A 23728-nucleotide genomic window follows, 5' to 3' on the forward strand; every position below is an offset into this window, starting at 1 on the left:
ATGGATAAACACACACACACACACACACACACACACACACACACACACACACACACACACACACACACACACACACACACACACACACACACACACACACACACACACACAATGCTTGCTGTAAGTGGATCATTTCATTGTTTCTTTTGTTCTTTTTTTTATGAGATTATAGAGGCGGGGGAGGGGGGGGGGGGTGGGGGGGGGGGGGTAGCATGTCCTTGAGCAGGAAGCAGTATTAGTGATTAAAGATGTATTCACGTTGCCTCAGATTACGGTACAGTCATGTTTCTACGAGCTGAAGCCTCGAGGCAGAGAAGGTATTTAAAGTTTATGTTTGAGCTGCTGAAGGCTGCCATGACGACGGAGCTCCACTAAAAAAAACACTTCCTGTCGTCCTCCCGGGTCAAATTGACCCCGTCTGTTTTGACTGTTCCTTCCTTCTTTCCTTCCTTCCTTTCTTCTGTCCTTCCATCCTTCCTCCCCCTCTACCTTCCTCTCTTCTTCCTTCCTTCCTTCTTTCCTCTGTCCTTCCTTCCTTCCTTCTTTCCTCTGTCCTTCCTTCCTTTTCTTCCTTCTTTCCTCCCTCCCTTTCTTCTTCCTCCCTCCCTCCTTCTTCCTACCTCTCTTCCTTCGTCCTACCTCCCTTCCTCCCTCCCTTCTTCCTTCTTCCTCCCTCCTTTTTCCTCCCTCCCTTCTTCCTCCCTCCCTTCCTCCTTCCATCCTTCCTTCCCTCTTTCTTTCTTCCCCTCTACTGTACCTTACTCTCTTCCTTCTTTCCTCTGTCCTTCTTCCTCTTTTCCTTTATCCCTCCTACCTACCTTCCTTCCTTCTTTCCTGTCCTTCCTTCCTTCCTTCTTCCTCCCTCCCTCCTTCTCTCTTTCCTCCCTCCCTTCCTTCCTTGACTCGAGGACAGGGTTAATCTCCCCTCTACAGTTTTTTCCTCTCTCCTCTCGTAATGACTCCTCTGACACACACACACACACGTTAGAGCCTCTTTATGAAAATGTTCCTGATCCGACCCCACACACACACACACACACACACACACACACACACACACACACACACACACACACCACACACACACACACACACACACACACACACACACCCCCCACACACACACACACACACACACACACACACGTTAGAGCCTCTTTATGAAAATGTTCCCTGATCCGACCCCACACACACACACACACGCACACGCACACGCACACACGCACACACACACACACACACACACACACACACACACACACACACACACACACACAGTAAAATATAATAAAAGTACTTAATGTTTGACATTTTTCACCAGGCTTTCTGAAGTTATTAGAGTCATTATTATACAGTAATCTCAGGCCGAAGCAATAATCTCTGACATTTTCCACATCAAGCAAACATCCAACATCCGCCTCGCCCGGTCTCTGTAACGCCGAGCGGAGGACGAGGTCATGAACGCTGTTTGGCTTTCACATCATGAAACATCACGCTCATTGGTTTTTTATACAGCTGCTGGAAAAACACAAGAAATACATTGATATAGTGAATTGATGAAGATACTGGAAATACACCTGCCTTTGTTATGTGGAGAGTAGAAGTAGAGAATAGAATCAGAAAGCAAGAATAAGCAGATTAAATATAAATAATAATGTTTTTTTTGGCTTTATCTTTGTCTCCATGTGGTTTAGTTTACATTTAAAGGGTTAAAATGTGAAAATAAACGTATGAATAACTTCACACATTCTTTTATTTTGTGGACTCAGCATCAAATTTCTGCTTTTAATCCATTTTGACTGTTCCTTCTTTCCTTCCTTCCTTCCTTCATTCATTCCTTCATTCCTTCCTTATGTCCCTTCTTTCCTCCCCCCCTACCTTCCTCCCTTCCTTCTTTCCTCCCTTCCACTTTTCCTTCCTTCCCTCCCTCCCTCCCCCTTCCTTCCTCTTCTTCCTCCCTCCCTCCTTCTCTCTTTCCTCCCTTCCTTATTTCCTTCCTTCCTCCCTTCCATCCTTCTTTCCCTCCTTTCCTTCCTTCTCCCTTCCATCCTCCCTTCCTCCCTTCCATCCTTCTTTCCCTCCTTTCCTTCCTTCTCCCTTCCATCCTCCCTTCCTCCCTTCCATCCTTCTTTCCCTCCTTTCCTTCCTTCTCCCTTCCATCCTCCCTTCCATCCTTCTTTCCCTCCTTTCCTTCCTTCTCCCTTCCATCCTCCCTTCCATCCTTCTTTCCCTCCTTTCCTTCCTTCTCCCTTCCATCCTCCCTTCCATCCTTCTTTCCCTCCTTTCTTTCCTTCTCCCTTCCATCCTCCCTTCCTCCCTTCCATCCTCCCTTCCTCCCTTCCATCCTTCTTTCCCTCCTTTCCTTCCTTCTCCCTTCCATCCTCCCTTCCTCCCTTCCATCCTTCTTTCCCTCCTTTCCTTCCTTCTCTCTTCCATCCTCCCTTCCTCCCTTCCTTTCTTCTTTCCCACCCTTCCTTCCTTGACTTGATGACAACAGGAGGGTTTAGCATCATCTATCTTTAACTTCATATGAACGTTATGATATTTGACTGTAAAGAGAAAATACAGTAAGTTTAAAGCTGAAAGTGCAAAATGTGACCTTTTACTGGTGGGAAGAGACGAGAAGCAGTGTGAGAGTTACTGTGTGACTAATAGATTATATATTTATATATTTATATATTTAAAGTGTGACTAATAGATTATATATTTATATATTTATATATTTAAAGTGTGACTAATAGATTATATATTTATATATTTATATATTTAAAGGCGGTTGTGACTCACACGTCTGCTGAGTTTTGCAGGGTCAGTTGACGGCTATCGATCCGTGAGCTGGCAGCTAACTGGCTGTCAGAGTGATGCAACAGCTTCTCATGCACGTTAAATGTCAAGTTACACTCTCACACACACACTCTCACACACACACACACACTCACACTCACACACACACACTCACACACACACTCACACACACACACACACACTCACACACACACACACACACACACACACACACACACACACACACTCTCTCTCTCTCACACACACATACAGCAGTCAGAATTAGCGCTGGACACATTCATCAAGAATAGAAACCGCAACAGATATTTTCATTATCGATTCATCTGAGTATAAAAAGTCCCTCCCTCCCTCCCTCCCCTCTACCTTCCTTCCTTCTTTCCTCTGTCCTTCCTTCCTTTCCTTCCTTCCTTCCTTCCTTCCTCCCTACCTTCCTTCCTCCCTTCTACCTTTCTCTCTTCCTTCTTTCCTCTGTCCTTCTTCCTCTTTTCCTTTCTCCCTCCTACCTACCTTTTCCTTTTTTCTCTGTCAGAATAAAAGTCAACTTTTAAACTGCAACCAGTCAAAAGATAAGAGATGTAAAAGTCTACTGTACTTAGAGCAAGGGTGGCAAACATAAGGCCCGTGGGCCAGAAGCGGCCGGCCAAGAGGTCCGATCCGGCCCATTGGATAACTTTTCAAAGTAAAATAATTTTAAATGTCTTTTACTCTGAAATTTGATGACTTTTTCTAAAATGCACAAAAATGATGCTACAGATTTTTTTTTTTTACTAGTTTAATAGTTTTAATAATATTGTTATGTAGGTCTGGGGAATATATTGATATTATATCGATATCGTGATATGAGACTAGATATCGTCTTAGATTTTGGATATATCGTAATATCGCGATGATGTCATCAGAGTCGTCTTTTTCCTGGTTTTAAAGGCTGTGTTACAGTGATATATATAATTTTCTGAACTTACCAGACTGTTGTAGCTGTTGTGTTACGTCCCTTTTACCCACTTTCTCATTATATCCACATTACTGATGATTATTTATTAAAAACTTGCATCAACAGTCATCTCTACAATATTGTCAAATATCAGTATAGAAGTATTTGGTCTAAAATAACATTATATTAGTTTTTGTCCATATGACCCAGCCCTATTGTTATGTTATAAATAGTATAAAAGTAATTATGAGGATTTTATTTTATGGTTTCATGAAGGTCAGTTACAATAAAACACATTTAAATAATTATAATATGTTATATTTTCATGTATCAGGTCAAATATAACATGATATTGTACAAAATAATCTAAAAAAACAGATATAATATTGTTGAAACTGCTCATTTATCACAGTTAATAGACGGTTTATTATAGTAAAGATATTAAATATATATTATTTGTAGGTTATTAATGGTTTTACTGGTTGAGCTGCATGTGGTTCTGACTTAGAGGCTTAACCCTTAAACAGGCAGGAGTGGAAAATTAGATGTAAAAAACCCTTACTAGTTACCTAAAGTAAGGAAGGAAGGAAGGTAGGTAGGAAGGAAAGAAGGAAGGAAGGAAGGAGGGAGGAAAGGAGGGAGGAAGGAAGGGAGTAAGAAGGAAGGAAAGGGAGGAGGGAGGAAGGAAGGAAGGTAGGAAGGAAAGGAGGGAAGAAGGAAGGGAAGGAGGGAGGAAGGGAAGGAAGGAGGGAGGAAGGAAGGGAGGAAGGAAGGGAGGAAGAAGGAAGGAAAGGAAGGAAGGGAGGAAGAAGGAAGGACGGGAGGGAAGGAAGGGAGGAAGAAGGAAGGAAAGGAAGGAGGGAGGGAGGGAGGAAGGGAAGGGAGGAAGGGAAGGAAGGAAGGAGGGAGGAAGGAAGGGAGGAAGAAGGGAAGGAAGGAAGGAGGGAGGAAGGAAGGGAGGAAGAAGGGAAGGAAGGAAGGAGGGAGGAAGGAAGGGAGGAAGAAGGAAGGAAAGGAAGGAAGGAAGGACGGGAGGGAAGGAAGGGAGGAAGAAGGAAAGAAAGGAAGGAGGGAGGGAGGGAGGGAGGAAGGGAAGGAAGGAAGGAGGGAGGAAGGAAGGGAGGAAGAAGGAAGGAAAGGAAGGAAGGGAGGAAGAAGGAAGGAAGAAGGAAGGAAAGGAAGGAAGGAAGGAAGGAAGGACGGAGAGAGAAGGAAGGGAGGAAGAAGGAAGGGAAGGAGGGAGGAAGGGAAGGAGGGAAGAAGGAAGGGAAGGAGGGAGGAAGGGGAAGGGAGGAAGGGAAGGAAGGAAGGAGGGAGGAAGGAAGGGAGGAAGAAGGAAGGAAAGGAAGGAAGGGAGGAAGAAGGAAGGAAAGGAAGGAGGGAGGGAGGGAGGGAGGGAGGGAGGGAGAAAGGAAGGAAGGAAGGGAGGAAAGAAGGAACACTCAAAACAGAAGGGGTCAATTTGACCCAGGAGGACGACAGGAAGTTTAAAGAGTCTGTATCTCCTGGTGCACGTTGCCTGTTTAAGGCTTAAAAAGTAAAATAGATGGAGAGAGCTTAGAGAGAGAAGAGTTTGATTGATGCGTGATCATTAAAATTTTTATAGCAAATCTTTTTTTCAGAAGTCAAATTAAAGCGAGAAACAGTCGGTTGACCGGTGGAAGCAGAGTCTCATTGATTTCTCTCCCCTCCGTCAGTCCTGCCGCTCTCTCTGCTGGAGCCGATCGATAAGCTCCAGGATGTCTGAACTCTAACTCCCAGGTGCCTTTGGGCTACAATTAAACATTACTCTCAATGAGCCAATTAAAAGCTTGTTTAATGGGGGAAGTTGTGCAGTCATACCCCCCACAGAGAGACTATACGTACTATAGCTTTAAGATGTGAGTCAACAGCCGTGAACTCTTTTTGTTTTCTAAGAGCTGAAGGTAGGAGGAAGGAACGGGGAGAGGAAGAAGGAAATAAGGGACAAAGAAGGAAGGAAGGAGGAAGGAAAGGAAGAAGGAAGGAAGGGAGAAAGATGGAAGGGAGGAAGAAGGATGGAAGGCAGGAAGAAGGAAGGAAAGGAGGGAGGAAGGCAGGAAGAAGGATGGAAAGGAGGGAGGAAGGCAGGAAGAAGGATGGAAAGAAGGAAGGAAAGGAGGAAAGTAAAGGCCTCACAGAGCTTTCTCTGGAGGAAGGAGGAAGGAAGGGAGAGAGGAAGAAGGAAGGAAGGATGGAAATGAGGAAGGAAGAAGGAAGGAAAGGAAGAAGGAAGGAAAGGAGGAAGAAAGGGAGGAAGAAGGAAGGAAAGGAGGGAGGAAGGCAGGAAGAAAGATGGAAGGGAGGAAGAAGGATGGAAGGCAGGAGGAAGCAAAAGAGGAAGTAAGGGAGGAAGAAGGACAGAAAGGATAGAGGAAGGAAGGGAGAAAGGAGGAAGGAAGGAAAGGAGGGAGGAAGGCAGGAAGAAAGATGGAAGGGAGGAAGAAGGAAGGAAGTAAAGGAAGAAGGAAGGAAAGGAGGAAGGAAGGGAGGCTTGTTTAATGGGGGAAGCTGTGCAGTTATACCACCCACAGAGAGACTATATGTACTATAGCTTGTGAGTCAACAGCTGTGAACTCTTTTTGTTTTCTAAGAGCTGAAGGATCAATTAAATGAGTTTCTGGTTAAATGTAGAAACTCTGGTCCAGATGTAGATGTAGATGTGTTCTGTGATAATTAAAGGTTTTAAAAGCAGCATCAGGTTTGTTAAGAGGAGGTTTGTTCCTTTCCTTCCTTCTTTCCTTCCTTCCTCCCTCCCTCCCTCCCTCCCTCTCTTCCTTCTTCATCCCTTCCTTCCTCCACCTCTACCTTTCTCTCTTCCTTCTTTCCTCTGTCCTTCTTCCTCTTTTCCTTTCTCCCTCCTATCTGGGATATATATATGTATAAATGTAAAATGTAGTTATAAACACCTTCTACAGTGCAGGAATGACAGGACTGTTGCAGAGGCCTGGATTTTATTCACTAGTGTATTTATTGTCTGTCCCAAAATCACATGCTCCACTCATCTAGCCGGCAGCACATAAACATGATATAGTTTTAAATGATATATATCCAAAAAGTCCTTGTTCATAAGAGGAAGTGGAAATAGGAAGTGAAGAGCTCCATGCCAAAGCTTCTAAAGACCCTTAAAAGTTTAGTTAAAAAGGCTTTCTGCTTCTCTATTGTATGAATAACACGTTCAAACCGACTGTATTATGAGTAACTGAGTCTTTCAATTTTCAGCTGCACGTCTGTCTTTGGACTGCGGGAGGAAATTGGAGCACTCGCCCAAAAAAAAAAAAAAAAAAAGAAGAAGAAGAAGTGGAGGAACAGAAATACAATTTTTAAAAAAAGGGAAGCACCCCAAATCGGATTGACTGTCAAAAGGCTGATTTCCATAAAGAAATAAAAAAAAAAAAGAGAGTGAGAAGTGAGAAAGTGTAGTGCACTGACAGGCTGGATGGCTTCACACGGATCAGCAGAGTTCCCCACCGGCTGCTCGGCTCGGCAGGAAGAGACTCCCGATGCCTGCTGAGCGTTTTGTTCCCAGTATGAACACTTCTACAGCTGCTGGAGGAAGCTGCTTCTGGTCCAACACCAGTGAAAACTCTACCTTGACATTCACAGCTTCCCTAAGAATGACATGTTTACTTTCTACCGATAGTACCGAGGGGAACAGCAGGCTGGAAGTTTCCTGGAAACTCCCCCCGAAAAAAAAAAAAGGCGGAAAGTTTTTATACCTGTGATGTGACAAGTGTTAGAAAAACATCCTGAAATAACTGTCATAGTTTGGGAGGAAGGAGGAAGGGAGAGAGGAGGGAAAGGAGGAAGGGAGGGAGGAGGAAGGGAGAGAGGAAAGGAGGATGGAAGGGAGGAAAGGAGGAAAGGAGGGAGGCAAGGAGAAAAGGAGAGAGGAAGAAGGAAGGAAAGGAGGGAGGCAAGGAGGAAGGAAGGAAAGGAGGATGGAAGGGAGGAAGAAGGAAGGAAAGGAGGGAGGAAGGCAGGAGAAAGGAAGGAAAGGAGGAAGGAAGGGAGGGAGAAAGGAGGAAGCAAAAGAGGAAGTAAGGAAGGAGGAAGGATGGAAAGGACGGAGGAAGAAAGGGAGAAAGGAGAAAGGAGGAAGGAAGGGAGGAAGGAGGAAGGGAGAGAGGAAGAAGGAAGGAAAGGAGGGAGGCAAGGAGGAAGGAAGGTAGGAGGAAGAAAGGGAGGAAGGGAGAGATGAAGAAGGAAGGAAGGGAGGAAGAAGGAAGGAAGAAGGAAGGAAAGGAAGGATGGAAGGGGCAAGGGGACACACACACACACACACACACACACACACACACACACACACAGACTCAGCGGTGATGCCTCTGACAGGTCAGCTGTAGTCTGAATTGACCTTTAACAGTCACACATTCGCACCATCACCCCCCAAATGTGACAAACACAGTTCTCAGCAGCAGGTTTTTATAGAACTTTAAAAACTTCACAGCAACTTTGGCAAATTCTGTCTGAGAACAGAATTTATGTATATGTGTGTGCAATGTTTGTGTATGTTTGTGCAATGTTTGTGTGTGTGTGTGTGTGTATGTGTGCAATGTATGTGTGTGTGTGTGCAATGTTTGCGTATGTGTGTGTGCAATGTATGTGTGTGTGTGTGTGTGTGTGTGTGTGTGTGCAATGTATGTGTGTGTGTGTGCAATGTTTGTGTATGTGTGTGTGTAACTTCGGGGGCATTTCTGTGTGTGCAGCACTCGAGTCCAAGACAAATTTATTTACAATAAACGTATCATATCATATCATTGTTTCTAAATAGCCTTTCATGGTACATTACAGTGGCCAAGACATTGCATCTCCATTAAACAGTTTGTCCACCAGAGAGCACTGATGAGTTTAAAGTCCGTGTAAAGTCAGAATAAATATGTGTTCTGAGTTTGACATACCACAGAAAAGTGTGTTGTTAACCACCCTGCCAAATTTGAATGATTAAAAAAATCGCCAAATATATGAAATTAGGCTTCAAAGTTGTGTAAAAATCAGCCTCTTTCTCTGCTCCCAAACGCTGAAGCCCCGCCCCTACCAAGTGTCACCTGTCAATCAAAGTCACCACCTCTACCAGAAACATGGACATGGATAGCTCGGCTACTAGCTCAGCGGCTAACTCAGCGGCTAGCTCTGCTGCTAACTCAGCGGCTAACTCAGCTGTTAACTCAGCGGCTAACTCAGCTGTTAGCTCGGTGGATAACTCAGCCGCTAGCTCGGCGGCTAACTCAGCCACTAACTTGGCGGCTAACTCAGCTAACTGGCTAACTGTAGACTGTAGTAGTAGTAGTGTGTGCTGAATGTATTTCTACCTCTACAGCAGCAGGGGCGGTCTTTAAAGTATATGAAGGGTTAGGGTCAATTATAGACTAAAACATATGAAGTATAATAGTATAATGAAAGGCGATGCTACAATAATAAAGACATGCTATCATCTCCTAAAAACCCAACAACACAAATCTCTCTGAGTGCGGCTGAATCTCCTCGACAGTCGAGTCAAAGCAGCTTCGGCTCAGCGGGCCTGACGTGCTGAGAGATATCTCTTTTTCTCTGTCGGCTGCACTGTTTTGGCACGGAGAAACATTTTCCCATCATGCTGTGCTCGGGGGGCTCTTGGACCTGCAGGCCACAGTCAAACACCCACACACACACACACACTAACACACACTAACACACACTCACACTGAGCTGAAAACTACCCAGCAGAGTCAGGAGTCAAGAGGCTGCTCAGCTGAGCCACTTCAGGCGGCAATTTTCTGACCGCAGCCGATCCGGCCGGTTGAACGCTGCGTGCTAGTTGAAAAAGCCTTCTTCCCTTTTTCCTTTTTTTCTTCCTTCTTCTCTCTCTCTCTCTCTGCTAAAACTTCCAGTACATATGGTTGGATAATGAGCGTGTTGCTGCTGGCTTTGTGCGGATGACTTACGGGTAAAAGGAAGTAGACGGACAACTGAGAGGAAAATAAGAAAGCGAGACAGGAGGCAGAGTAGTAAACTTCCAGCTAATTGAACTAAAAAAAGAATCGCTGTCGATCACTTTGGCACAGATATTTTTTTAACCCTTTACATACTGTTCATTTTTTTACATTTAAGAACTTTAACAACACCATATACACATTTCTTTTAGCTGGACTTTTCCTAATGTGACTCACTGTATGCAAAAATAGAAATGCATCTTTTTTTAAACCTTTTTTTGTGCAGCTGATACACATTTTTATATATGCAAATGTACAAATTTGACCTGTTAATTAAACACATTTTAAAAATCAGCATTAAAACACATAGTTGAAGTGCTGTTTTATTGAGAATTTAGTGAGTTTAAGCAAGTTTTTATGGTTACACCACTTAGACATTTTTACCATAATCCTCTAATATATTCTCCCAAAATGGATTAAAAGCAGAAATTTGATGCTGGGTCCACAAAAAAAAGATTTGTGCAAGTTATTCATACGTTTATTTTCACATTTGAACCCTTTAAATTTGACTAAACCACATGGACTCAAAATGCAAATATACAAGTTTGACCTGTAAGCATTCAAACATGTTGTATTCTTCATATCTGGACCATAAAATAATGATTGTAAATGTCTTTTTCTGCTATAATATTAATCTGAAGGGGGATTTATGAATGTGAATTGGTGTAGAGGCATAATGAGTCAGAATATGAACAGTACATAAAGGGTTAAGCTCTATATTTGTTTCCTCTCACTATACAGCAGTGAGGACTGAAGGAAGTCTGACGAGGTTGACAACCAACAATTACAGCTACGGTCGACTGATGGAAACGGAGGATTTCCTCTTCATCCGGACGACTGCAGCGGCTCAGGAATCCTCTAACGAGCTTCCACAGCTCACACGTTGAAGATCTCACCCCCAGATGTTAGTAGAGATGGAGACGAGGCTGCACACGTTACAGTAGGAATGGCATGTGGTTCGTCTCTCTTCACGAATAGACGAGTTAACCCTTTACATACTGTTCATATTCTGACTCATTATTTAATCTCTACACCAAGTCACATTCATAAACTCCCCTTCAGTCATTAATGCATGTTTGATTCATCCTTAATGAAGCTGTTAGAGCACAAACAGAGTGTATTATATTTATTTATGGGGTAAAAAAAGACATTCACAATCACTGTATATGGTCCAGGATTATGTTTTATAGAATATGATGAATATATTTTGGCGTTTTTAATGAATGCAGTTCAATAATTGGACATTTGCATGAACTAAAATTTGCATCAGCTGCACAAAAATGTAAAAAAATGATGCATTGTATTTATTTTTCTTCTATATTTGGAATCACATTAGGAAAAGTTCACCGAAAAGAAATGTGTTTAACCCTTTGTGTCATGATATCTGCTCAAAAACTCAAATCTATTGATCCCGTTTAACTTTTAGGTCAATGTTTAGCACTGTTGCTATAGATACAGGTTGTTCTATGGTTGCTATAAATACAGATTGTTATATGGTTGCTATAGATACAGGTTGCTCTATGGTTGCTATAGATACAGATTGTGTTATGGTTGCTATAGATACAGGTTCAGGTTATGTTATGGTTGCTATAGATACAGGTTGTGTTATGGTTGCTATAGATACAGGTTGTACTATGGTTGCTATGGATACAGGTTGTTCTATGGTTGCTATAGATACAGATTGTGTTATGGTTGCTATAGATACAGGTTGTTCTATGGTTGCTATAGATACAGGTTGTGTTATGGTTGCTATGGATACAGGTTGTGTTATGGTTGCTATAGATGCAGGTTGTGCTGACATCAGATCCTGCTGGAGACATTTTTGAAGTTGAGTTTAATTTTTTCTCTCTAAAATGTTTTTAAAAATGTTTGGAACAAAATAAATCTGTAAAACATCACATTTAGGATCAATGGAAAATCTATGTTTTATGTAGTCATAACCTCAAATAGGTAGTTAAAGCAAAGGAAGAAGCCCTTTCTTGGTGTGACCTACTATGGGATATGGTATTTTTACAGCTCTCAAATGTAAAAATGGATTATATGATGGTTTGGATGGATGTGAAACTCTCCTCAGTGAATCTTCAGCACATAATATGAACAACAGAGTTAGAGAGCAGCTGGGTCTTTGGTAAATAAGTCACCTGAGGACACTTAAAGGCGCCGATATTGGAAGAAATTTGGGCTCAGTGTCTTCCTCATGGATCAAACCAGCGTCTCAGTGATTAGTGGACGAGCTCACAGCAGCCTTCTGACTAATCACACTTATTAATCCACTCAGAACAAACGAACAGCAGGACGGCGGTTATGATCACGCCAAGCTAAACGGACGCCCATTAACGTCCTTTCAGCATCTGCCAAAGGTGACTCCAACCTGCTCCGTTTCACCTTTTCCTCAACTACTGGCAGATGGTCGCGGCCCACCTAGAGCCTCGTCCTGTCTGAGGTTTAAAAAGGAGAGTTTTAACCTCACTGCTGTCAATGCTGCTAATAGGGGAACGCTGGGTCTCTTTAAATTAAATTAAATAGGTCAGTGTAGATCTGCTCTATGGGTAAAAGAGCTTGAGATGACTTTTGTTGTGATGTGTGTGGTGCTTTATACATAAAAATGAACTGAATTGAATTGATTTGAATAGTTTTCCAAGAAAGGCAGAAACAAAATGGAAATATTTTAAACTGATGGCGGCAATATAAATGTGAAACATCTTTAAATTATTCAGGAGATGCTAAGAAACCACTCAGCCAACTAGATTCAACCATAGACTGTATAAAAGAAATGGACGTAACATCCGTGACGACATCCGTTAGTTTGTGGACTGCTGCTCGGAAGCCAATAGTTTCTAATCTGGGCAGCGCCATCTTGAAAATTTCAGGTGCATGCTGGGAAAAATAAAAACATGGATTCTACTTATATGGGCTTGGGGGGCCATGGGCGGAGCGGGGAGGTTGCTATGGTTACGAGGGCTGGATCTCGGGGACATTGGTCAATCAACCTGTCAATCAGGACGTAGCCACGCCCTAATGCATACCCTGCTTTATCGTCACATATAAAATCAGGGAGGCCAAAATGTCCCAAATGAACATCATACTGCATTGAAGAAGGCTTTAAACTAGCGATTGAGACCATAAACACATTTTGAAAACGTTTACTGAGGTTAGAAATCAAGTGAGAAGTTGGTGAATTCTCCATTGACTTGTATAGAGACGGTCGCCCCCTGGTGGCCTTTTGATAGAATGCAGCTCTAAGTTACTTCCTGGTTGGCCTCATTTCAGAGGACCAGAACTCCCCACCTGGATTCAACAAGAAGAATAACAAAGCAAAGAGAGAACGCCAAGTTTCCAATTGAAATACAGCTAAATTTCAACTGGATTTGCAGGAAATTAAAGAAGGAAATGAAGATGAATAAACATTTCCTTCCACTATTTTAATGCAAATATTAAGAGTTGGTGGCCAGCGCCATTTAAACGACTGCAGAAGAAGAAGATTTCTGTTTGTTTCATGCATTAATTTGAGCTCTCCACACAGATCTGATGTTTTCCATTTCACTCTCATATGCTTCACATTCTTCATCATCATTTCTTCACTGCAGCTGCTTTTAATCCACAAAACTACTTTTTACTTCAAAACTTCTGCTAATATTTCAACTTGTCTTTTTCCATGTTAAAATGTAAATGCATTTTAAAACCCCTTTGATGGAAAACGCAGTCTGGTGAGTAGTGGAGCTCGTCATCCGGCAGCAGACCTGAGTGCAGCTCAGCGGGGCTCTGATGGAGGGAACCATCTGTAGCTGTCCGACAAGACTGATGAGCCTCTCGCCTTTAATTCAGACCTGCCAGCACCACCCAATCTGAGCGGAGGACCTATTTGCATCTTATTACAGGAGACAGGAAGCGTCGTCTTCACTCATGCTCGGTCAAAACTTAAAGCTCAAACACACACACACACACACACACACACACACACACACACACACACACACACACACACCGAGAGAGGAGTCGATACATATTCATTTTCCTTTCATATCAAACAACAAAAACTATTGATTTATTTGCACGTCAGCCTTGTAATTGCCCACATCGCTGTCAGTCATTTGATGCCGTCCTCCTGTGCTTCCAACCAATCATCTGAAGAGTCAACAGCCTCCATTACCTGCCTCCCTCCCCCTCCTCCCACCTCTCTCTCCCTCCCGCAGCTCTGAAACATTGATTAGCTGCCGCCGGTGGTTTCCCCCAACAAGGCCGCCAGCGATGTGGCCGTCCTGACACAGAATCGCTCTCATTGTCATGTGCCGACCCGACCGAAGCCAATGAGATCAAATAGATAGAAATGAGCCTGAACATTGATTTCATACCATGAATTAAGCATTGCCCGCCGCCCTGCACTACCGTCCCTCCCGTCCCTCCCGTCCCTTCCTTCCGCCCCTCCCGTCCCTCCCTTCCCTTCCTTCCGCCCCTCCCGTCCCACTCCTCCCGTTCCACACCAGTGAAGATATATTGGATTGAGAAACGAGAAGCGTCTGGTTGGACAGCTGCGCTTTTTAAATAAACATTTTTCAAGGCGTTTTTTTTAAATGATGTTTGCAGTAAATGAGCAGAGAGGATATAATTAAAGGGAAAACACGTGTTTTTATAGCCAGAGGCACTTCAGTCTCGTCAAGGCCTTTTCTCTCTCTACATACATACATACATACATTTATATATATATAGAAGTATATATATATGTGTTAAATTAAACATGAGGTTAGATGTGTTCAATAAAAAGCAGCTTCTCATATGAGCCTCTGGTGTTCATACTAAAATTAAGCATTTTTAAATAGCTGTAAATTACTGTGATTTTGTAACATTTATACATAATAAATATACAGTTTATGTTTATCTTATAAAAGGATTATAGACGGATTTTAGTAAGATTATCTACATACAGAACCAGTTAAAACAAGTCTTTTAACCCTCCTGTTGTCCTCAGGTCAAGGTAGGAAAGGAGTAAGGAGGGATGAAGGAAAAGAGGAAGGGAGAGAAGGAAGGAAGGAGGGGAGGACGGAAGGAAGGAAGGAAGGAAGGGAAGGAGTAAGGAGGGATGGAGGAAAATAGGAAGGGAGAGAAGGAAAGAAAGAAGGAAGAAAGGGAGGGAAGGAAGGAGGAAGGAAGGAAGGAAGGAAGGAAGGAAGGAAGGAGTAAGGAAGGGAGGAAGGAAGAAAAAAAAGGAGTAAGGAGGGAGGGAGGAAAAGAGGAATGAAGTAAGGAGAGAAGGAAGGAAGGAAGGAAGGAAGGAAGGAAGGAAGTAAGGAGAGAAGGAAGGAAGGAAGGAAAGGAGTAAGGAGGGATGGAGGAAAAAAGGAAGGAAGGAAGGAAGGAAGGAAGGAAGGAAGGAAGGAATGAAGAAAGGAAAGGAGTAAGGAGGGATGGAGGAAAAGAGAAAGGGAGGACAGAGAGAAGGAAGAAAGGAAGGAAGGAAGGGAGTAAGGAGAGAGGGAGGAAAAGAGGAAGGAAGGAAGGAAGGAAGGATAGAAGAAAAGGAGGATGGAAGGATGGAAGGAGGAGCGAGCAAAGAAAGAGGGAAGGAGGGAAGAACGAAGGAAATATTAAAGAAAGAGGGAGGAAGGAAGGAAGGAAGGAAGGAAGGAAGGAAGGAAGGAAGGAAGGAAGGAACAGTCAAAAGAGATGGGGTCAATTTGACCCGGGAGGATAACAGGAGGGTTAAGTAAATAAGACGGTGTGCCTGAACTGTTGACTGGTGCTGGACTTATATCATATAATATTATTCTTACATTTTAGTTTATTTGTGACATCGAATTATGCTGAAAGGTAGTTTTAATGCATGTGTACAAAAGGCCAATAATAAATGTTAAGATGAAAAGGAACCTGCAGATGAATTCACATCTGAAGTAGTTTTTCATTTGTCACTTTTCAAGTATTTACATAGACTTACATTCATTTCCTGGAGGTTAAACAAAAAACTAAACAAAAAAATCAGCTTTTTTTTTGCATGACTATGTGTCCCCCGAAAGTGGCTTAAAGTCTCACACACACACACACACACACACACAAACACACACACACAAACACACACACACAAACACACACACACACACACACACACACACACAGACACACTCCACTGCTTTTCAAACCAGAGCATTAATTTAATAGATGACTTCTCTTCCTCGTCAACAACTAGCAGCACGTAAACCTGCATCCAAGCTGTTTCCATGGCAACGCAGCTTCATGAAGCAAGCACCATGTTGACCCTGAGCTTAATGCTGATGTTATGAGTTATTGTCTCTCTATTGAACTACGATAGTCACTGCTAACATAAAAGATATAGTTATGTTTTGTTATATTAATATAAGTAGTTGTAAAGTAGACACTGTGTAATAACTATATGTGGAAGGAAGGGGGGGGTGGATGGACAGATTGAAGAAAGGGAGAAAGGGAGGAAGATAAGAGGGAAGGAAAGATGAAAGGAAGGAAGGAAGGAAGGAAGGAAGGAAGGAAAAGAAGACAGCAAGGAAAGATGGAAGAAAGGAGGGGCGGACAGAATGAAGGAAGGAAGGAAGGAAGGAAGGAAAAGAAGACATCCTCGTGCTCTTTTATTTTGTAAACTGTCATTTTGTTCTTCATTCTTCATAAGTATTATTTCAAAAACCCCCCAAACAACCCCGACCCTAATGATGAGGGTTCGGGGGTCGGGGTTAGGGGTTCGGGGTTCAGACCCGATTGTGAGACGTGAAGGAACCAGAACTTATTGAGCAGCAGTCCAGCAGACAGCATCATTAGTCAGCCTTCTGCCTCAAGCTCAGAGTCTCTCCTCTCAACAACACTTTACTGCTGTGATGATTATAACAGAAACCTGCAGCGATATACAACTACACTCGAATACAAGGGGGTCAAACATGAGGCCCGTGGGCCAGAACCGGTCCACCAAGGGGAACAATCTGGCCCAATTTCATTTCCTGTCTTCTTTTCCTTTCTTCTTTCCTTCCTGTCTTATTTTCCTTCCTTCCTTTCTTCGCTCTTTCCTTCCTTCCTGTCTTCTTTTCTTTCCATCTTTCCTTCCTTTCTTCTTTTCCTTCCTTCTTTCCTTCCTTCCTTCCTGTCTTCTTTTCTTTCCATCTTTCCTTCCTTTCTTCTTTTCCTTCCTTCCTCCCTTTCTTCCCTCTTTCCTTCCCTCCTTCCTTCCTTCGTTCCATCCTCTTTCATTCCTTCCTCTTTCCTTCCTTCCTTCCATCCTTTCCTTCTCTTCCTGCCTTTCTTCCCTCCATCTTTCCCTCCTTCCTTCATTCCATCTTTCATTCCATCTTTCCCTCTTTCCTTCCTTCCTGTCTTATTTTCCTTCCTTATTTCCTTTCTTCCATCTTTCCTTCCTCCCTCCCTTCCTGTCTTATTTCCCTTCCTTCCATCTTTTTAATAATCTGGCTCTTGAACTAAATGCTCTAATAACTTCAATCATCACTAATCAGCTCCGTAGACTTAAACTTATAATTATTATTAATATAAAAGGGTTTTTCTTCTTACCTGTTTTTCAAATCAGCGTCAGTTCGATGACAGGAAGCAGCCGCCGTCCAATCAGAGGAGAGCATGAGGAGAAAGAGAGAAGAAGAAGAGACCAATCGTTAGCTCCGAGCAGCGAAATCTACCAGGCAACACATGACGGAGACGCTCCGGGACGCAGCGTCCAATCAGCTGTTTGTCTTTAACTTTTTACTCTAAATTCACTGTTTGGTTGTTTTTCTTTTTTCTTTGCTTTGAAGACTTCTCTTTTTTTTCTCTAAGAGGATGTGTGTCAAGGTTAGTCCGCCCTCCTCCTCCTCCTTCATCACTTCCCCCCTCCTCTTCCTCCTCCATCACTTCCATCACTTCACTCCTCCTTTTCCTCCTCCTCCTCTCCCCTCCCTTCCATCACTTCACTCCTCCTCCTTCATTACTTCCCTCTTCCTCCTCTTCCCTCCTCCACACTCTTCCCCCCTCTTCTTCCTCCTTCATCACTTCCCTCCTCCTCTTCTTCTTCCTCGTCCTCCTTCTGCTCCTCCTCTTCCCCCTCTTCCTACTTCTCCTCTTCCCCCTCCTCCTTTCTCCTCTTCCTCCACACTCCTCCTCTTCCTACTTCTCCTCCTCCATCACTTCCCTCCTCCTCCTCCTCCTCTTCCTCCTCCCTCCATCACTTCCCCCTTCCTCTTCCTCCTTCTCCTACTCCTCCCTCTTCCTCCTCTCCTCTTCCTCCTCCATCACTTCCCCCCCCTCGTCCTACACTTCTCCTCCTCCTCCCCCTCCTTCTCTTCCTCTTCCTATTCTCAATCACTTCCCTCCTACTCCTCCTCTTCCTCCTCCATCACGTCCCCTCCTCTCCTCTTCCCTCTCCTCTTCCTCCTCCTCCATCACTTTCCCTCTTCCTTCTCCTCCCTCCTCATCACTTCCCCCCCCTCGTCCTCCTCTCTCTCCTCCTCCTCTTCCCGTCCTCCTTCTCCTCTTCCTCCCCCATCACTTCCCTCCTTCTCCTCTTCCTCCTCTACCCCCTCCTCCCTCTTCTTCCTCCTCCACACTCTTCCTCATCCTCTTCCATCACTTCCCTCCCCCACAACGAATATATTGAATATGATTCCCTTCTCCTCCCCCCTTCCCTTTCTTTCCTTCTTTCTCCACATTCTCCACAAAAGCAGCTCTCCTTTTTTCTTCCATTAATGAGGTAATTAATAAAACCAGCTCCTCCTTTTTCATTCTCTCTCTCTCTCAGCGTGTAAAGAGAGAGAGAGAGAGAAAGGGGGGGAGGAGAGGAAAGATGATGAAGGCCAAGAAAGCAGGTCAAGCCTCAAGAGAGAGAAAGATAGAGATAGAGAGAGAGAGAGAGAGAGAGAGAGAGAGAGAGAAGAGAGAGAGAGAGAGAGAGAGAGAGAGAGAGAGAGAGAGAGAGAGAGAGAGAGAGGGAGGCTTGGTGTAGTGTTGTGGGGTCATGTGGAGGAGGAACAGGAAGCAGCTCACTGACCAGCAGCAGAAACACATCGATGGATTTATGTTTGATTTTCTTTTTTTTTTTTTTTATTCAGTTGTTCCGCTGACGGGTTTTTTTTCCCCGCCAGAGTCGAAACACTTCATCAGTTTGTAACGTCAAGAGTCGACAGAAACATCCAACGTGTCCTACTTTACTGTACGAGAGAGAGGGGGGGGATGAGAGCGAGAGAGACAGAGAGGAGGGTTAGAGACAGAGAGAGAGAGAGAGACAGAGAGAGCGAGAGAGAGAGAGAGAGAGGGAGATGGAGGAGAGAGAGAGAGTAAGAGAGAGACAGAGAGCGAGAGAGGAGAGCGAGTGAGATAGAGAGAGAGAGAGAGAGAGAGAGGGAGAGACTGAGGGAGGGAGAGAGAGAAAGAGAGAGAGAGGGATAGAGAGCGAGCATCACATCCTTTAATAAAGTGAAATATGAGCAAAAACACTGCAGGAGTGCGGGGTGAGGGCCCGTTCACCGTTGCTTGCAGCTTTAATTATTATTATTATTATTATTATCAGTCAGGCTAACTTCCTGTTTAACTGTACAAACTTATATTAGAGAAAAAGTCGATAATAATAAGAAAAAATAATACCAATAATAATAATTGATAATAATAATAATAATACATATAAAAGAAACAAGTTAAAAACAGAAGTTAACTACAACTCCCAAGGTGCATTGGGGGCAAGAAGCAGCCAACAGTCAATAAGGAAGCTTGTTACAGCTACATCTTGAATAAGGAAAACTGATAGGAATTTGTTGATACCAGTACAATTATTGATTCTGCCTGTCAGTCCAATTCTTTATCAATGAGTTTACATGCTGATGATGAAACACAACTAGTAGATAATTATACTATTTAATTTCATTTAAAGAGACCCAACCGTTCCCCACATGATGAAAACAACTCTGAAACCTCAAACAGACCCGAGCTCCCGTAGTACAAAGATCACAGTAAACTTCACGTTGGTCATTATTGAGTCATTAAATTAAAACATGCTGCTGCTCCCCCGGGAATCAATAATCAGGATCGATACGCTCCGAGGAAATGAATCCCAACGTATCGGACGAGTTCAGAAACCGGCTCTAGATTCCCCGTCTCAATCAGAAAGCTTTAAAAAAATAACTGTTAAATGTAGAAACCAAAGGAAATGAAATCAATTCACTTTTTCACTTCTCCATAGCAACGCTGGCCGAGGCTCATGGATACTGTAGTTAACCCTCCTGTTGTAGGAAGGAAAGGAGGAAAGGAAAGAAGGAAGGGAGGAAGAAAGGGGAGGAAGAAGGAAGGAAAGGAGGAAGGAAGGGAGGAAGAAGGAAGGAAATGAGGAAGACAGGAAGGAACGGAGGAAGAAGGAAGGAAATGAGGGAGACAGGGAGGGGAGGAAGGAAGAAGGAAGGGAAGAAGGAAGGAGAGGAGAGGAGGAGGGAAGGGAGGAAAGAAAGAAGGAAATTAGGGAGAAAGGAAGGAAGGAAGGGCGGAAGAAGGAAGGAAAGGAGGCAGGGAGGAAGGAAAGGAGGAAGGAAGGGAGGAAGAAGGAAGGAAAGGAGGAAGGAAGGGAGGAAGAAGGAAGGAAAGAAGGAAGGGAGGAAGGAAAGAAGGAAGGAAGGGAGGAAGGCAGAAGGAAAGGGAAGGAGGGAAGGACAAGAAGGAACAGTCTGGCTCAACTTGACCCGTGAGGACGACAGGAAGGTTTAATCTGAGTGTTTCATCATCTCTTAAATTGACAGATCATCATTTCTAGAGGAGTAAAGTTGAAATAATTAAAGCTGACCAGGTCGTTACATAAACCTATAGGACGATTACATCATCATCATCATCATCATCATCATCATCATCATCATCATCATCATCATCTCGTGCTTCCTGTGTGGAGCTACGTCGACGATCATACAGCTTAAAGATTTCCTATTCTTTGACACTTTGATTACCGATGAGGCCCAGAATATATATCACTTTCATTTTTTAGTGATATAAATCAGCCGAGAAGCCTTTCCTCCTTTTTTTAACTCATCATCACGCTGAGGCTGGAGCGTTGCCCGCGGTGACACCGAGCTTCCCAAAGTGTCTCTGACAGCTCTCGGGCCAGTTTAACGGCTACGAGTCTGCCCTCCATCAGAGAGAAAAGCTTGTCAAAAAACTTCCAGATCCTTTAGTTTAATGAGTTCTTCTTCTTCTTCTTGGGTTTTATGTAACTCACAGGATTGAGGGGGAAGTATGCACTGTAATTAACCCACTGGAGAGAGAGAGAGAGAGAGAGACGGAGAGAGAGAGAGAGAGAGAGGAGAGGAGGAGGAGGAGAGAGAGAGAGAGAGAGAGGAGGGAGAGAGAGAGAGAGAGAGAGAGAGAGAGAGAGACACAGAGAGAGAGGAGAGAGAGAGAGAGGGACAGACAGAGAGAGGGAGAGGGAGGAAGAGGGAGAGAGAGAGAGGGAGGGAGAGAGAGAGCAAGAGAGAGGAAGGAGAGGGAGGGGAAGAGGGAGAGAGAGAGAGAGAGAGATAGAGAGAGAGCAAGAGAGCAAGAGAGAGAGAGAGAGAGAGAGTGAGGGAGAGAGGAAGAGGGAGGAAGAGGGAGGGAGAGAGGGGGAGAGGAAGAGGGAGGAAGAGGGAGGGAGAGAGGGGGAGAGAGGAGGGAGAGAGGAGAGGGAGAGAGAGAGAGAGGGAGAGGGAGAGAAAGAGAGAGAGAGAGAGAGAGAGAGAGGGGAGAGGGGGGAGAGAGAGAGAGAGGGGAGAGAGGGGGGATGAGAGACAGAGAGAAAGAGAGAGAGAGAGGGGAGAAGGGGGGAGAGAGAGAGCGAGAGAGCGAGAGAGAGACAGAGAGAAAGAGAGAGAGAGAGAGAGAGAGAGAGAGAGACAGAGAGAGACAGAGAGAGAGAGAGAGATCCTAATCTGAGTAGGATGAGAAAAAGAAAAAAAAAAGAGGAAAAAGCGAGCCTCACGTCGTCCTTCAGCCACATGATGAAAGGAGCAGAAAGAAGAGGAGGAGGAGGATGAAGAGGAGGATGAGAGGATGATGAAGAGGAGGATGAGGAGAGACACACTTCTGACAATACAGAAAAGTGATGTTGATGCGAGAGGAAGAGTCAAAATCCCAAACTGTGACGCAACCGCTCTCCCAACTTATTACAGTAACGAGAGGGGGGGGGGGAGAGGGAGGGAGAGAGAGAGAGAGACAGAGAGAGAGAGAGAGAGAGAGCGAGAGAGAGAGAGAAACCTGCTCGTCTTTGTGCTTTTTTTTTCCTGTTACTCTGAGGATGATGATGATGATGAAGATGAAGAGTCGACTCACATCTCTCACACGGGAGGATGTGAAGACTTTAATCTGCTCGGTGTTCAAATGAGACGAAACAAGAAGAAGATTTTTTTTTTCTGTAACAATTAAAAATCTCAGAGTGACTTTAAAAGATTCAGATTCAGCAGAAAGAGATTCACACTGCTGAGAGGAAGGAAGGAAGGAAAGAGAAGAGAGGAGGAGGAAGAAAAGAAAGAGAGAAGAAGGAGAAGGCTTCAGCTTCATCAGTCTGAGTTAGTGATATCTGACACATTTATGTAGTAGTAGCAGCAGTAGTACTTTTTGTAGTAGTAGTAGTAGTGTAGTAGTACTTTTTGCAGTAGTACTACTAACAGTAGTAGTAGTAGTTAAGGTAGTGGTAGTATAGTAGTAGTACTTTTTGTAGTAGTAGTAGTATTAGTAGTAGAAGTAGTAATTCTTGCAGTAGTACTACTAAAGGAGTAGTAGTAGCAATAGTATTAGTAGAAGTAGCAGTAATATTTTTTGTAGTAGTAGTAATAATAGATGTAGTGGTAATAGTAGTACTAGTAGTACTTTTTGCAGTAGTACTACTAAGAGTGGTAATAGTAGTAGTAGTAGTAGAAGAAGTACTTTTTGTATAAATAAAATATATAATTATTATTATTATCATTATTATTAGGGCCCAAGCGCTGACCAGCATGGGGTGGGGGGGGGCTTTCATCGCTGCTTGCAGACTCTGAAGCTTCATATTAACTTCATGTTTCTACAGCAGCAGGTTAAAGGTCAGACTGTGGATCACTGACATAAACATGATGAAGGATCTTCTGATGCTCAGTCTGAACACACACACACACACACACACACACACACATACACACACACACACACACACACACACACACACAGAAACACTCTTCATGATCATTTAGGCTCCAGATTGTTGTTATAAGACAGACTTGTGACACTATTATGCATCTGAACTGAAGTTTAGTCTTTCCAACCTTCACATAAAAGCACCGTCCTTTCCTCCAGAGCTCAAACTCCAACTAAACTAACTCTCCTCCACCTCTCCTCTCCTCCTCTACTTTACCCATGAAGCAGCAGCATCATTATTATCATTATTGTTTTGACTGTTCCTTCCTTCCTTCCTTCTTCTTCCCTTCCTCCTTTCCTTCCTTCTTCCTTCCTCCCTTCCTCCTTCCTTCCTTCCTTCCTTCTTCCTCTCTCCCTTCCTTCTTCCTCCCTTCATCCTTCTTCCTTCATTCTTTCTCCCTTCTTTCCTCTTTTGCTCCCTCCTTTCCTTCCTCCTTCCTCCTTTCCTTTCTGTCCTTCTTCCTCTCTCCCTTCCACCTGTCCTTCCTTCTTCCTCACCTCCATCCTTCCTTCCTCCTTCCTCCTTCTCCTCCCAACAACAGTAGGGTTAATAGAAGTACAAACGTTTATTCATCTCGATGCTAAACAGGAAGTAAAGTAATAAGTGTACATGTGAACTTATTAAAGCTCAGATATTATTCAACCTATTTCCTCTCCTCCTCCTTTCCTCTCCTCCTCTTTTCCTCTCCTCCTCCTTTCCTCTCCTGCTCTTTTCCTCTCCTCCTCCTTTCCTCTCCTGCTCTACTTTACCATGAAGCAGCAGCAGCATCATTACTAGCGGAGCTGATGCAGCATCTCCAGCCGTCTGCAGCTCAGAGCTCACAGTTATAATCCGACTGCTAACACGACGTCACCCCCACCCCACACCACCCACCCCACCACATCTCAGCGTGAG

General features: G+C 43.8%; 2 protein-coding genes across 2 annotated transcripts in view; one reads left to right on the forward strand and one right to left on the reverse strand.

The window, feature by feature from the left end:
* The window catches only part of LOC128368538 (serine/threonine-protein kinase BRSK2-like), a 72233-nt gene extending 58227 nt beyond the window's left edge, over positions 1-14006 (reverse strand). The window contains 1 exon segment of the mRNA XM_053329417.1: positions 13901-14006. Within this exon segment, the coding sequence (XP_053185392.1) occupies positions 13901-14006 (106 nt within the window).
* Positions 14007-17267: 3261 nt separating this feature from the next.
* Positions 17268-23728, forward strand: part of LOC128368638 (serine/threonine-protein kinase BRSK2-like) — a 44901-nt gene continuing 38440 nt past the window's right edge. Inside the window, exons 1-2 of the mRNA XM_053329531.1 lie at positions 17268-17411; positions 17502-17514. Of these exons, the coding sequence (XP_053185506.1) occupies positions 17268-17411; positions 17502-17514 (157 nt within the window). The remainder of the gene's footprint in view (positions 17412-17501; positions 17515-23728) is intronic.

The sequence above is a fragment of the Scomber japonicus genome, chromosome 1 (assembly GCF_027409825.1).
Source record: "Scomber japonicus isolate fScoJap1 chromosome 1, fScoJap1.pri, whole genome shotgun sequence".
NCBI lineage: Eukaryota > Metazoa > Chordata > Actinopteri > Scombriformes > Scombridae > Scomber > Scomber japonicus.